Here is a 14,995-nt window from a genome sequence, read left to right as displayed (position 1 = left end):
ACAATAGGTCATAACTAGCTACAGCCACACTTTGGAGTGGGTTTATCTTCCTTCCTATGCAGACAATATGAAAATGGTCCATTAACAGACTGGGATATTACAGCACAGGGAAAGGAAGGAGACGGATGGCCATTAAAGTGTATTTTTTATTCTCCTTTAGTATGGCCAAGTCAGCCAAAGACTAGAGGACCTGTGTGCATATGTGTTTTTTTGGGGACAGAGGACCGGTTTGCTTTGCTGTCAGATGGAAGGCATGTGTAAAATAACAACACATCAGTTTTGAGTTCTGCAACAAACTCCTCTTCATTGCTTCACTCTGCTCATAATTCTCACCACATCTCACATCTGAATGAAAATATGAGCCAAAACAATGAGCTAGTAGCGTCACACTCAGTAGAGTTTGATTGTTTCACTTTGTGAAACATTCAAGCCAAAATAAAAATTATTGTTGGTCAAAGAATGTTGGTCAAAAGTTGTAACAGCGCATAATGACGGAATCTCTGTACTCGGTACAGTATTTACCATATAATAATGTTTTATGGTTGTGAGGTTGGACAACTGTTAACAAAACTAGTTATGAATGAATATGAATAAATTGAAAAATGTAACCTTTAAAATGATTTCATCAAAGAATCAATTGATTTAAAAAAAAATTATTAAATACAATCTAAACACCTGAATAAACTCCGATATTATGAGTGTTTCTCATCGCAAGTCTATTAATGTTACTGTAAATTTTCCTTATATACCAAAAGATGGCACAAATATTTGTAGTAATAAGTGAGTTGTAAAAAAAATGTAGTGTAAAATGTAAAAATTTTTACAGTTGCCCCTGGACTCCCCTATAGAGTTAAATTTTGACAGCTGCTCAAAGCTGCTGTCTATTAAGATATTGTACAGTAGTCGCCAAGAAGTGTCCAACCTTTGTCTTTAGCACTCTTGTAATACCAGTTTACATCTTCCAGACTGTTGCTGTTACAATTACTGATTGTATTATATGATAATCAAAGCCATGTTCAATTATACATGTTTCTGTATCTCAAGACAACCTCTGTGACATCAATCATTAATGCAGTCTCATTTGCTGAAGTTCTGGATCTTTAAATATTTGTTTGAAATTTGCGCTTCAGAGAATTAAGCATAATGGTATTTTCAAACAACACCCCACATCCTCCTACAAACTCAGGTATAATTTATTGCACAAACCATCAGCTTAATATGTAATTATATTGAGAAGTTGATTTTGAGTTTTGTAGCTAGGCTACTTTACACTTTGTACTTGAGTCAAGGAATTGTGTTTTCATGAAATATGCAGACAATATAACATTGATAAAGCGTGGATAAATAGAGAAATTGAACAAAATACTCACAGAGAAACGGTCCTGTTGGGGAGCAGACTGACTTCTGGCGTTTCGGTCAGCTCTTTCCCACCGCAGCTGACTTTCCTCCGCGCTCCGGGCGCAGGGTGAGCTTTACCGCGGTCCTCCGCGCAGCTGCAGCCGCTTGAGAGGAGCTCCGGACAGCCCGCAGAGACTCTGTGAAGCAGCAGCAGGAGAAACACACGAACCCAAAACGGGATGCGGATGCAGGGTCCCGACATTGTCCCCCACACTATCAACTATGCGGTCCCAGGTCAGCCCATGACATCAGGGCACAATCTTTTCTGGGTGATAATAACTTAAAGTATCAATGCTGATACAGAGACAAGTTACTCCTTTCTAAGTATGAATGGATAGATCACCACGTTATACTGAAACACTCACTTCTATTAAAAAATGACAGTAATCCTGTCACTGAAGCAGTAAATTATATCCATCATGTCATAATTCCATAATGCACTTTCTTTCCTCCATGTCCCAAATGAAACGGAATAATTGTGTAGCACTTTTCAAATGTGACAGAAATGTCACTCTGTCGCCTTTCTAAAGAAAAGTGAAGTTGTTACTCTTGTGCTTTTGATCGCAGCGCAATTACGAGTCCTCCAAGCAGCTGTTGTCCATACTTTTTCCAAGCAGTATTTCACAGAAAAATGCGATTTGATTTGTCATAAAGTTCCGGACGCGTATCAGCAAACATGACGACTCCACTGCGCTCCGGGGTCCGTGTGGTGTAAATCGCAATCTGATTATGAATAACGGTGCAGATCCTAATTCCAGGACTCTGGCGCTTTTCCTCTGCCATCCTGTCACACTCACATTCAGCTCCAGCCACAGTGCGCACATTCCTCTCCCTGAGCCGCCCGGTCCTAGCGCAGCTAATTTCATGTCTCTCATATAAATATAGTTATTACATTACAGTCTCTAGATTATGTTACTCTAAATCATTATTATGATAATAAAATGTACTATTTACATTTACGAGAGACTGGGGAATGGGCAAGTGAATGTTAAAAAAAAGTCTAATTATATTACATATCGTGTAATTGTATTGTCAATACAATATCACAACATAAGCAAATGCTTAAAAGAATCTCAATTCAATAATTTATGATTTAGATGTATGTATCTGGTTTATCAAGTGAAAGAGGTCATTACATTTTAAAGGGATAGAAAATTATGCCATCCTGATGTCGTCCCAATTGACAGATATGCAACTACCACTTAAACGCTTAAAGTTCATAAAGAAATCGTAAAAATAACCCATATGAATTTAGCGGTTTAGTCCAAATTTTCTGAAGAGACACGATTGCTTTATATGATGAACAGGTTTAATTTAGGCTTTTATCCATAAACATTCATCAATCAGCATGTTTGAGCTTCTGCAAGAACCAATTAGGTTCATTCTCGTGATACGCAGCACGTTTGAGCTTCTGCAAGAACCAATGAGGTTTTTCCTCATGATACGCAGCACGTTTGAGCTTCTCAAAGAAAAAATTATGTTCATTCTCGTGTTACGCAGCATATTTGAGCTTCCGCAAGAACCAATTAGGTTCATTCTCGTGTTACGCACCACGTTTGAGCTTCTGCAAGAACCAATTAGGTTCATTCTTGTGTTACACAGCCAGTTTGAGCTTCCTCAGAACTAATGAGGTTCATTCTCGCGTGTCAAGCAGGTTCGGTTGAGCTTCTGTTTATGTTTGCTGATAAATAATTATATGTGAATAAAAGCTTAAATTCAATCTGTTCATAATATAAAGCAATCGAGTCTCTTTAGAAAATTTGGACTAAACCACTCAATTCATATGGGTTAGTTTTACGATCTCTTTATGAACATTTTTGAAGCGTCAAACTCGTAGTTGCATAGTGGTCTATAAGACAGAAAGTTCTCAGATTTCATCAAAAAGATCTTCATTTGTGTTCTGAAGATGAATGAAAGTCTTACGGGCTTGGAACGACGTGAGGATGATTAAATAATGACAGAATTTTCATTTTTGGGTGAACTACAAATTTTTGCCTAATTTTAATGGCAATCTGACAATGGTGTCATAGATGAAAACAGCCACAGCCACACTAAAATCTTCGAAAAGGTTTAAATTACATGACCAACACTTGAGGAATGACTATGAGAAACCCCTGGGAAACAGCAGCATTTGGTATTCTTCATCAATAACTACAAAATCTTTTTCCTTCAGTATCTCTAGCTCTCTTAATATAACTAATAGATGTATGTTTGGGCTTGGCCTTTGACTTGTAATTAATGCTGACTACATAGCAGGCACTATGACCCAGTAGGTCAGTCCATGGGGCTGTCGGTGCCTCTTTGGATCTTCGCGTGCGACTGGACCATAGGAGCCTGAATGAAGCTTTGGCTGCTATGTGCACAGAGCACATGGGGTCTGAGAACCAAAGAGGAGACATTTTATACATACAGGAAACAGATCATCAAGAATGATAGACATACAGTTGCCTCTTAGTTTGTTTCTCATGGTTCTGACAGAACAAATTCAACAGAAATTGTTCATTTAAGTAAGCAGTTGTAGGATGGTTTCACAATGTACACATAAGACTTTCATAAGCATTTGACTTATCCTTGCAGCTGCGTCAAAACTTCATAAATGCACAACTGAGGATATGAAAACCACACTATAGCAGAACATTGCAAGTAACCTATTACTGTGTTATTACAGTATTGTAAACACATAATAACAATGAACCACACACCTCAAGCAGGTTCGGTTGAGCTTCTGTTTATGTTTGCTGATAAATGTTTATATGTGAATAAAAGCTTAAATTCAATCTGTTCATAATATAAAGCAATCGAGTCTCTTTAGAAAATTTGGACTAAACCGCTCAATTCATATGGGTTAGTTTTACGATCTCTTTATGAACATTTTTGAAGCGTCAAACTCGTAGTTGCATAGTGGTCTATAAGACAGAAAGTTCTCAGATTTCATCAAAAAGATCTTCATTTGTGTTCTGAAGATGAATGAAAGTCTTAGGGGCTTGGAACGACGTGAGGATGATTAAATAATGACAGAATTTTCATTTTTGGGTGAACTACAAATTTTTGCCTAATTTTAATGGCAATCTGACAATGGTGTCATAGATGAAAACAGCCACATCCACACTAAAATCTTTTAGAAACAAACTTGTTCCCCTTTTGGAATCATTGTTGCCAAAGTTATAAGCTTTTTCTTCAAAACTATATTTTCCCTTACTGACTAATTACGGTTTACACTAATGCTGTATTATGAATTGATAAAAATAGCTTTAAAACGCTCCAATGAAGTGTTGTTTAACAAACTGTGGACAAAAAGTGAGCGCCAGGCAATTATATTTCAACGCTCGGATACCACTAAGAAGAAACGTGTGGATGATCACCATGTGTCATGCAGTATACACAGGCTGGTTGAGGTTAACCTTCAGACGAACCAAAAGAAAACCACAGAGACAGAATCAGAAGGATTATTTTGAAGGGCATAACATTCTTCCAATTTCTGTTTGTCATCATTATAAAAACAATGTGTGTCTGTTCTGCTGCTACTAAAATCCTCTTATCAGGCATTTTCAATGGAGGGGAAAATGCCTCCCATCAGCATACATTTTCAAATGTTTCAAAAAGAGCTGTTGTAACTAGCGAAAAGAGGAAAGGGGAACCAGATTTGGACCGCTGAGATGTTTATGGGCCATGCTGTAAAATTCCCAGCACACATGAGACTTAATTTCCTCAGGTCTTTGATACTCATACTGTAAATCAACTTTTGTTTCCAGCAGAGCTGAAATCCACAGTGTTGTCTTATTTTAAAACGGGAACATTTCATTTTAAAACCGACCCCTTTTGATATACAAGAAGCGGGGAAATAGGAAACCGTAGCTCAGGCTTTAAAAAACAGACCCTGGCCACGTTTTGAAAATACTGCGGAGAAAACGGATAGAGGTTTTCAATTGAGGTTGACGTTGGTGTGTCGGTGCCACAGGTTCAGACGTGCGAGAGCTGCCCACTCGCACAAAGGGACACTGTACTCCAGCTAAAATCGTGCAAACCCGCGTTTGTTATTCCTGTACGGAACGGGGGCCTGCGGGAAAGACGATTCCGATTGCTTCCGGAAACGTGCAAACGCACACCACGGCGCCTCTAACCGAGGTCTGTTTATCCTGCACTTTAAATAACGTTTCAGACACGTTCTCTCCGCACCTTCAAGACCCCCGAACCCTCCTCATCTGGTACGCAGTTTCCATTTAAAATGTCACGTCCCAAACAGCACATTACATCAAATTGTACTTAATGGCATCCAGACAAACTTTTATGTCCTTCCAACATTCTGGTGCTCACTTTCGCTTACTCCCTCCTATTCCCCCATTGCTTTTCTTTTCTAGCTCATATCGCCGAGCAAGCAGTCTATCCCTCTCCCTCAGCAACATCTGGAGTCCATTCCAGGTGGAATAAAGAAGAGGGAATATAAATGGAGAAGTGGGCCTCAGTCTGCAGAGAGTGAAAGTTATACAATGGACAAATACAAGGAGGAAATGACACAGAGCGTTATTGGCCTTTAGAAAGAGACAGACACTTTATCATTTTTATACAGGACATGCAGCCCCAAAAAGACAAGAAAGTCACACTTGAAATCGCTCTAATATGATTTGGTGCTCATGTAACATTTCTTATTATTAGCAATGTTGAAAACAGTAGTGCTGGTGAATATGCTTGTGGAAACCATCATACATTTTTTTCGGGATTCTTTAATGAATAGAAGGGTTCAAAAGAAAAGAGTTTCTTCCAACTCGAAATCTTTGTAAAATTAATGTAACAAAATGTCTTTACTGTCACTTTTGATCAATTTAATGCATCCGACCTAAATTAAAGTATGAATTAAAAAAAAAATTAATTCGAAATTTATCTTCAGGAACCACTGGGTATACAGTATATAATTTATTTACTCACAAATCAGTTATTAAAAATAATAAATAATTAATGTTATATGGGTAGCAAATGTAATTGGGATTACGTAATCAGATTCCAAATTGTAATTAGATTATATTACTTTTTAAAATATTCAAAAACACGTTACAGTTACTTTTTTATGGATTACATGATTACATATAATTCACACAATGGTAGTAAATTATTCATAATTTATTGATTCTAACTAATTCTTCAATTTACTCTTTTTAATGGTCCTTTCATTTGACTTTTTATTTATTTAATTAATTCATTATCTTTTCATCAACTCAGAATCCCACTGCAGTTCTTTAATTAACCCAGATTGGGAAACCCTGTCATAATAATGCTTAATGCTTTTATGTTGTTGATAACAAATAATGGAAAATATCAGGAGAAATCAAGAATGGTACACAATAATCCCATTCAAATCTAATTGATAAATGAGTTAGATTGAAAAGTAATCTAAAACAATCAAAAAGTAGTTAGAATACATTACCTAAAATGAGTAATCCGGATTATGTTACAAACAAAAATGTGTGTATACACACACACACACACATACACACTTTTTAAATAAAAACTTGTAAGTGCTATATATAATTTAATTATATTTCATTGTATTATTTTTTATATAAATGTTCAATGTTTTTGCTTTTCGGTCATGTGATATTAAAGACAGCTACTGCAATACTTCCGACTTTACTTTTAGACACTACGCATATTAGACAGTTCCTCCCAGGGATGAAGGTAATGACCCCTGGCGAGTGATGTTATTTCCCGTTGCTCTATCGCTCTGATGAGGTCACTATCAGCCTCCAATCCACAGGGAGATTTAATACTGGTTGAAAAACACAACCAAATGTATAAGAGCCACAAAAACAAGAAGGCAGCCAACAAATATATAAAGAACACTTTGTGAGTTTATTTCAAAGCAGTGTTGGCCTGTGATAAAAGGATATCTACTTGATCTGAAGTCAAATGACTCAGATTTGAAAGTTTTCAGCAAGCCAGTGTTTATGTATAGCGCCACCTTGTGGTGCCTGTATATTCTTGCTATTCGCGTGATCTGTGCCTAAAAATATGCGTTTCAGGGGTGAGCATCTCTATCACTTTTTTTCAACTATAGGCACTATCAATATGTAATGGGGTATAGATACAACACAGGGGAAAAAATTCGTTCATCTTCTTTTTTGATCATTTCCACCAAATGTCACTTCCACTAGATATGATGTATTGTGTTTAACATTTATTTTAAATAAAAATGTATTTAAATAAAATGATATACTTTTTTGTCTGGCTAAGAAAAATAGATGAGATTTTATATATATTAAAATGAATACAGATTATTTGACCTATTTGTTTTAATTTGACAACATTGTAGCTTTGTTGGAAATAACTAAAATTATGAACAGTACAATTTTTGTTTGAATAATTGTCACACAGTACAAACTAGTTTGGTTCAGGTTTCATTTATATTAGGCTACTATTATTATAATTTATAAACATGTATTAATTCATTTAGTTATGATGGACTTGAAAAGTAGGATTGAAAGTATTGAAAGTAAAACAATACAATCATAAAAGACAACAAAAATAATTGAAGGCAAATAAATAATGAACCCAAAACAGATTAGAAATAGATTTTTTTTTTAAAGTTGCTAAAACATTTCTGTAAACTTCTGTAAACATATAACAAAAAGGCTGAAATCTGTTAGTGTGAATCAAATAAAACCCTGGTTCATAAGTGAAAAAGTTGCAGAAACACCTAGCCTATATAGAATGACTTCAATCTAAACTTGAATCATAAATGATTTTGTGTTTGGATAAAGGATATATTTCTAGAACGACATAAAACAGTGTGAAGATCAAGTATGTGCAAGTGAGCCAATATTTGACACACCCCATAAAAAGTTGGGCCTCGACAATTAGGTTAGAGAGCAGGAGTTAAGTGCGGACCACTTGAATGTACATCAGCCATTCCGTCAGCGTCTCCCATTAGGAAATCAGTCTAACAAATGTCTGATTGCTCCCATTTCCCTGTTCACCAGGGCACAGTTCCTGTCTTTAGTGTTAACCGCTGATTCTGTTTAATGGGCTTTCGGGGAAAGATTGATTACAGCGATGTCTGGAAACAAGCATGATCTCACACATATGAACAAAACACCAGAGATAACAACCCATGACCCTAACTGATTGCTGGGAGAAACCGATGTCCAAAAATATCAAACAGCGCAGGCAGGTCATTCATCTCCGCCAAACAATGTAAATTGCTCCGGCACAGGTTATTTTTATGAGAGAGTAAGTCTTAAATGAACTGAAAATCCCCATTACTGTAACTGAAATGATTTGTAAGGCTGGGTTAAGAGAGGCTGCCCTCAATGCATGTTTGACTTGCACTGCATCACATGCAAGAAGCCTGATTCCCTCAGCCATCACATACCTTAACAACAGACATCGCTGAGTGTAATTTAATTGTGTGTTGTTGTTTTTTCTCTCTTCCCTGTGCAGTCTTTTTGTATTATATTGGCTATGCTGTGTTTGTTAAATAAAGTGCAGTGCTGTGAAAAAGAATGATCCCCTGGGGACAATAAAGTTAAAGTTAAAGAAAACATCACTGCTGCCCCCTAGTGGTCAAACCGAAAAACAACAAAAATATATATTTTTTTTCCTTTTCTTCACAATGCCTTTGTGAGATGGCTTTAGTTGCTGTTAAGTTTCTGCAAATCTATAATAATAATTATAATAATGATAATAATAATAAACATTTTGTGACCTAAAAATGTCTGCACCCTGTCTTTCCTAAATTATATAATTTTTTCAGCTTTATATTTCAGTTTTTTTTCTGATTAACTTCTGATGAAGAATAAGATAAAAAAAAGTAATTGTGATAATTTCGAGATAAGAGTTTATGTTTTAAATTGTTTTATTCCAGGGCGGAAAAAAAGCTTCAAATTGCGAGTTTATATCTCACAATTCTGAGAATAGAAGTCAGAATTGCGAGACATAAACTCGTGAAAAAAAAGAAGTTACAATATTACCATATAATGTCGTGCAATGCTGAGGGGGAAAAAATCAGAATTACGAGATGTAAACTAGCAATTGTGAGGAAAAAGTCAGAATTGTGAGATAAAAGTTTAGGTTGTCTATTTTATTTTTTTCATTTAGCTGACGCTTTTATCCAAGGCGACTTACAATTGCTATATTGCAGAGGTCGCACGCCTCTGGAGCAACTAGGGGTTAAGTGTCTTGCTCAGGGACACATTGGTGTCTCACAGTGGATTCGAACCCGGGTCTCTCACACCAAAGGCATGTGTCTTATCCACTGCGCCATCACCACCCCATTATCTATTATGTTTTTTGTTTTTTTTTAATTAAATAATATAGGCTATAGGAAATCAACTGTGTCAAGCTTTAAAAGTCATTAGTCATCAGCATGCAAATTCGAACAGTTTTATTTGTTTTCATGACATGTTCGCATGTACATCAGGGTGTTCTGCAAGTAGGCCTAGCAGGTGTGCGCGTGCGTGCGTGAGTGATTCGAATTTTAGTTGATATAGCGATGCGTGTTATGAATTCTGAGTGCAAATATATACGCCACACGAACCCTACGCGATCTAGGTTGAGACAAGGCGATCTCAGAGACTTTTGCCGAGTATTTTCTATGCAGATCTTGCGATTTTGAAGTTATTCGGATTCCTGAGAGAAAACTTATTATATTCTAGGAGGAGTAGATCGGAGGATATATCCTTTCCTTTTTTTCATATTCATATTATTTCTGAGGACGCTTTTATCTAACTTAACTGTTAATTGTTATTGGGAGTTAAAGTAGGAGTTTGAAGTTTTATTTAATTTTGTATTTAATTTTATTATTTTTGTTTTATTTATTTATTATTTTTATTTATTTAATTGATTTATTTAGGTAGTATTTCTGAGGAGGGTTGTATTGTATTATTTTTTTGTATTGTATTTTGTATTGTTATTGTTTGCAGGTTGGAGGAGGACGTCGTTGATGGCTCACATGGGTGAAAGAGGAGGTGAGTGCTCTAGTTTTTCATTTGTTTATGGTATGTTATTATGATATGATGATGGACTAAATTAATGTGCAGAAACTTGTTCGAGATAACCAATTTGATCCGCCAATTTTCCCGGCTAAGTGATCATGTATGAGTAACTATTGTAACAAATTGTAATTGACCACTGACATTGATCATTGATTATTAATAAAACATAACTAACGTCTCAGGTTACTATTGTAACCATAGTTCCCTGAGAACAGGGAACGAGACGATGCGTCCATCGACGCATCGTCTCGTTCCCTGTTCTCAGGGAACTATGGTTACAATAGTAACCTGAGACGTTCCCTTACGAAGGGAACTCAACGATGCGTCCATCGACGCCATGGGAACGCCCCCAGCGTGACTGCGTCTGAAGCATCTATGTCAACTAGTCCAATGGAAAGAATGAGCGTCACGGGCGGGTGACGTCATGACCAGGATATGATAAAAGCACATCCGGTGCAAACCGGCATTAGCTTCGAAAATTGCCGAAGCAAGCCGATCACAGGGATGCAGGAAGTATGGCAGGGTGACGCATCGTCTCGTTCCCTGTTCTCAGGGAACTATGGTTACAATAGTAACCTGAGACGTTCCCTTACGAAGGGAACTCAACGATGCGTCCATCGACGCCATGGGAACGAGAATACCCAAAACGCCAGACTTTCAAATGCCTGAGTGTCAGCCTGTTGTCACACTGCACCAAGCACCTGGGATCCTGGGGCAGCATCCAGGTCCAAGCTGTATAACCTCATGAATGTGAGCGGTGAGGACCAGCCCGCCGCATCACAAACGTCTTGGAGAGAACTCCAGATAATACGCTTAGAAGCCATACTCCTAGTGGAATGAGCCCTGACCACCAAATGGTTGGCCAGAAGACTCACAAGCAAGAAGAATAGTCTCGCTATCTATATGCTCAATAGGTTGGATTTTCTCGACAGAGAAGTCCGATGAACATAAGTGTCCAGTGCTCGCACTGGCACAAGAGGTTCAGCTTTTCCTGGTCCGAAAAATGGGGGAGGACAGAAACCTGCAGCACAATAGGCCTCGGAATAATGGTAGGCACCTTTGGAACATATCCATGTTTCGGGTAAGATTGCCTTGGCCATCCCGGTGCACTCAAGGCAGGTGGGGACCGAAAGGGCCTGAAGGTCTGACTCTTAAAGGGACGAAATAGCTAGCAGAAAATAGTCTTAAAAGAAAGGAACTTCTCTGAGACCAAATCTAAGGGCTCGAAGGGAGCCCCAGATAGGCCTTCTAGAACTATTGCAAGGTCCCAAGCCAGCACCTTAGTGCAAGTTGCATGCCTCAGCCTCAAAGTGCCACGAAGGAAACGAGTGATCAGGGGGTCTCGACCCAAAAATGTACTACCCACCAGGGCGTGGAAAGCCGCAATGGCCGCCACACATATTATACCTTAAGCGTGGAAGGACATAGACCTGATACAAAGCGTTCTTGCAGAAACTCGAATACTGTGTTTACTGAACAGTTAACCGGATCCCACTGACGCTGGTAACACCAAGAAGTGAAAAACTCTCGAAATAGTGAATATAGTTTCCTCGTAGCGGGAGCTCTGGAGCTTAGAATGGTCTAAACAACCTCGGTTGAGAGACCACTCTCTATGAGTTGGGCCCCCTCAGAGGCCAAACCCACAGTTCCCAAATCCCCTGCCGGGGGTGCAATATTGCATCCCCTGCCTGAGACAGAAGGTCTCTCCTGATCGGGACCTCCAAGGGAGGTCCGTCGAGGAGAAAAATTAGGTCCGCAAACCAAATTCAGCTCGGCCAGGGTGGTGCTACTAAATAGGCTTATTCCATCCTGGCGGATTCACTCCAGAACTCCTGGGAGCAGAGCAACGGAGGGAAATGCGTACAGACGTAGCCTCGGCCACGTCTGCACCATAGCATCCAGCCCCGAGGGGACTGGTTGAGTGAGGGATAACCAGAGTGGACAGTGCGTCGTATGCTGAGACGAGAACAAATCCACTTCTGCCTGGCCGTAAAACTCCCATATTTGCTCCACCGCCTCGGGGTGGAGTCCCCTGGCCTCAGCCCCTGCCTCGACAGGGTGTCTGCTCCAATATTCTGGCCCCCCCCGGAATATACACTGCCCTCAGACAGCGTAATTTCTTGAGGGACCAAAATAAGAGGCCACCAACGTGTTGTCTGTGGGTCAAGAACCAGAGTTTCCTCCATATAACCAAGGCGCGGGGATACTGCCGCGTGATCTTGATCGTAAGGAGTGGGTTTCCCCTCAGGGAGAACCCTCTGGTCCTGAGCCACCTCTGTAAAGGTCTCACGTACAGCAGGTCAAAGGGTATCACATTGGACGCTGCTGCCCTGAGGCCTAACAGTCACTGTTCCAGAACAACACATGATGGCCCCTCAGGTCTGGGAGGAGATGTCTCAACGCATTGAAGACGACCATCATCTCTAGGCAATTCATGTGCCAAGAGAGATGATGACTCCTCCACAAGCCCTGAGCTGAGCGGCCTTCCAATACCGCTCCCCAGCCGGTGAGGGAAGCATCTGTCGAGATCACAACTCGATGGCAAAGAGCTCCCAACACCGGACCCTGGGTTAAGAACCAGTGTTTCCTCCATATAACCAAGGTGCGGAGACACCGCCGCGTGATCTTGATCATACGAAGTGGGTTTCCCCTCGGGGAGAACCCTCTGGTCCTGAGCCACCACTGTAAAGGTCTCATGTACAGCAGGCCAAAAGTTATCCCGTTGAACGCTGCTGTCACAAGACCCAACAGTCTCTCTAACTGTTTTACAGTGCGTGACTGGCCTAGCCTCAGCTCTTTTGTGGCTGTTAGGATAGCAGCTACACGAACGGGCGACAGAGTGGCCCGCATCGTCACTGAATCCCATACCACACCAAGGAAAGTGGTTCTCTGTACTGGAGAAAGCACACTCTTCTTGGCATTGAGCCTCAACCCCAACATCTGCATAGGAGCGAGAACGACACCTCGGTGCCGAACCGCTAACTGTTCTGATTCCGCTAGAATCAGCCAGTCATCTATGCAATTCAGAATGCATATGCACTGCAGCCTGGCGGGGCCAGAGCTGCGTCTACACGCTTCGTGAATGTGCGGGGTGATAGAGCTAGACCGAAAGGAAGTGCCTGATACTGGTGTTCTTTGCCCCAAAGAAAACCTCAGGAACCTCCTGTGCTGAGGGAGGATGGAGATATGGAAGTATGCGTCTTTTAGATCTATCGTGACAAACCAGTCCTCGGATCTGATTTGAGTCACGACCTGTTTGAGTGTCAGCATTTTGGACTTGAGTTCCAGCACCAAACACTCCAACAGACGAAGATCTAGTATGTGACGCAGCTCTCCATCCTTTTTTGGAACAATGAGATAACGACTGTAAAGACCCGACGCAATGTCGGGTGAGTACACCTGCTCTATAGCTTTCTTTGCTAACAGGGCCTTTACCTCTTGCTCCATTACCAGAGCCTGCTCGGAATGCACTAACGTGAGCAACACCCCGTTGTAGCCTGGAGGACGAGAACCAAATCTGCCTCTTACTACTAACTGCAGGACCCATAGAGATATATTTGGCAGTAGCTTCCGCGCTGCCAGAAAATCTACCAAGGGAACCAGCCCCTCGAGGCTGGCCTCTGGTGTAATAAAGACAGCCAGTTCGGGGACCTGAAGCATACTGGCAGGAACCACCCGAACTGACTGTTTTCGAACCCCCCTCAGAGGGCGCATTCCGACGCAATGTCGAGTTGACGCTGCGCCAGAAGCTCGCTGGAGACCGCTGCGCCCCGAAGCACCAAGGGTGGCGGGGTTGGCAGAACGGTCCCCTGAGGGCACCGAGATGGAAAGGGCACCGTATAATGAGGTGTACACCATTCCACCCCGGTTGGGGCTGCCCTCACCGGTCTGACGCCGGTGGCGCCAGACCTTTTCTTTTGAGCCGCAGCCTTCTCACGTGAAGAACGGTCCTCGGATCCGGCTTCTGCTTTGAAGGCTTTGGCTGCTGTGTTGTGTATGAGAAACTAGACGGCTGGAGCTGCTCACGCCCAGCAGCCCCAGGGGGTTGGACATAGCGAGGGAGAGATTATCTTGTATCTTTCTCTATGATTCCCATCAAATTGAGCCAGAGGTGTCTCTCAGTGACCACAAGGGCTGCCATCCTTGAGAGATAAATCTGTGGCCCGACGGAGTTCTCAAACCCCATCGGGCCAAACTCCCTCACTTCTGTCCAAATACCGCAGCAGGTCAGCCTGATATGCTTGTAGCACTGCTATGGTGTGCAAGCAGGCCCATGCTAGACCCACTGCCATATATGCTTTTCCCACTAGATTAAAAAATAGTTTTCTTTAATGGTTTAGTGAGAGAAGCCGACGCCTTCAGGTACGATACTGAACCGGGAGACAGATAGCTCGCAAGCGTCTGTTCTACCCGGGGTATTGCCCCATAGCCATACCCTCTTAACCCCCAAATATCTGAATATACATGAATGTGGGGGCTAAAAGACAAGAGGAGTAAGGCTTTTTCCATGATCTAGACAGCTCGCTGTGCAGATCGGGAAAAATGGAAGGCCCCGTGATGGAGGTGGAAAAATAGAGGGAAGGAAACTCGTTTAATCTATTTTATTTTTAGGA

General features: G+C 40.8%; 1 protein-coding gene across 1 annotated transcript in view; it reads right to left on the bottom strand.

Moving 5' to 3' along the window:
* Positions 1-2,197, bottom strand: part of adgra2 (adhesion G protein-coupled receptor A2) — an 85,083-nt gene extending 82,886 nt beyond the window's left edge. Inside the window, exon 1 of the mRNA XM_077224468.1 lies at positions 1,371-2,197. Coding sequence (XP_077080583.1) covers positions 1,371-1,600 — 230 coding nt within the window. The 5' untranslated portion in view covers positions 1,601-2,197. The remainder of the gene's footprint in view (positions 1-1,370) is intronic.
* Positions 2,198-14,995: the final 12,798 nt, after the last annotated feature.

Source organism: Siphateles boraxobius, unplaced genomic scaffold (assembly GCF_051911475.1).
Source record: "Siphateles boraxobius isolate OS27281-9 unplaced genomic scaffold, OSU_SipBor_1 9, whole genome shotgun sequence".
Taxonomy (NCBI): Eukaryota; Metazoa; Chordata; class Actinopteri; order Cypriniformes; family Leuciscidae; genus Siphateles; species Siphateles boraxobius.
The sequence above is the reverse complement of the archived record's forward strand: the minus strand, read 5'-3'. Positions and strand labels throughout refer to the sequence as shown.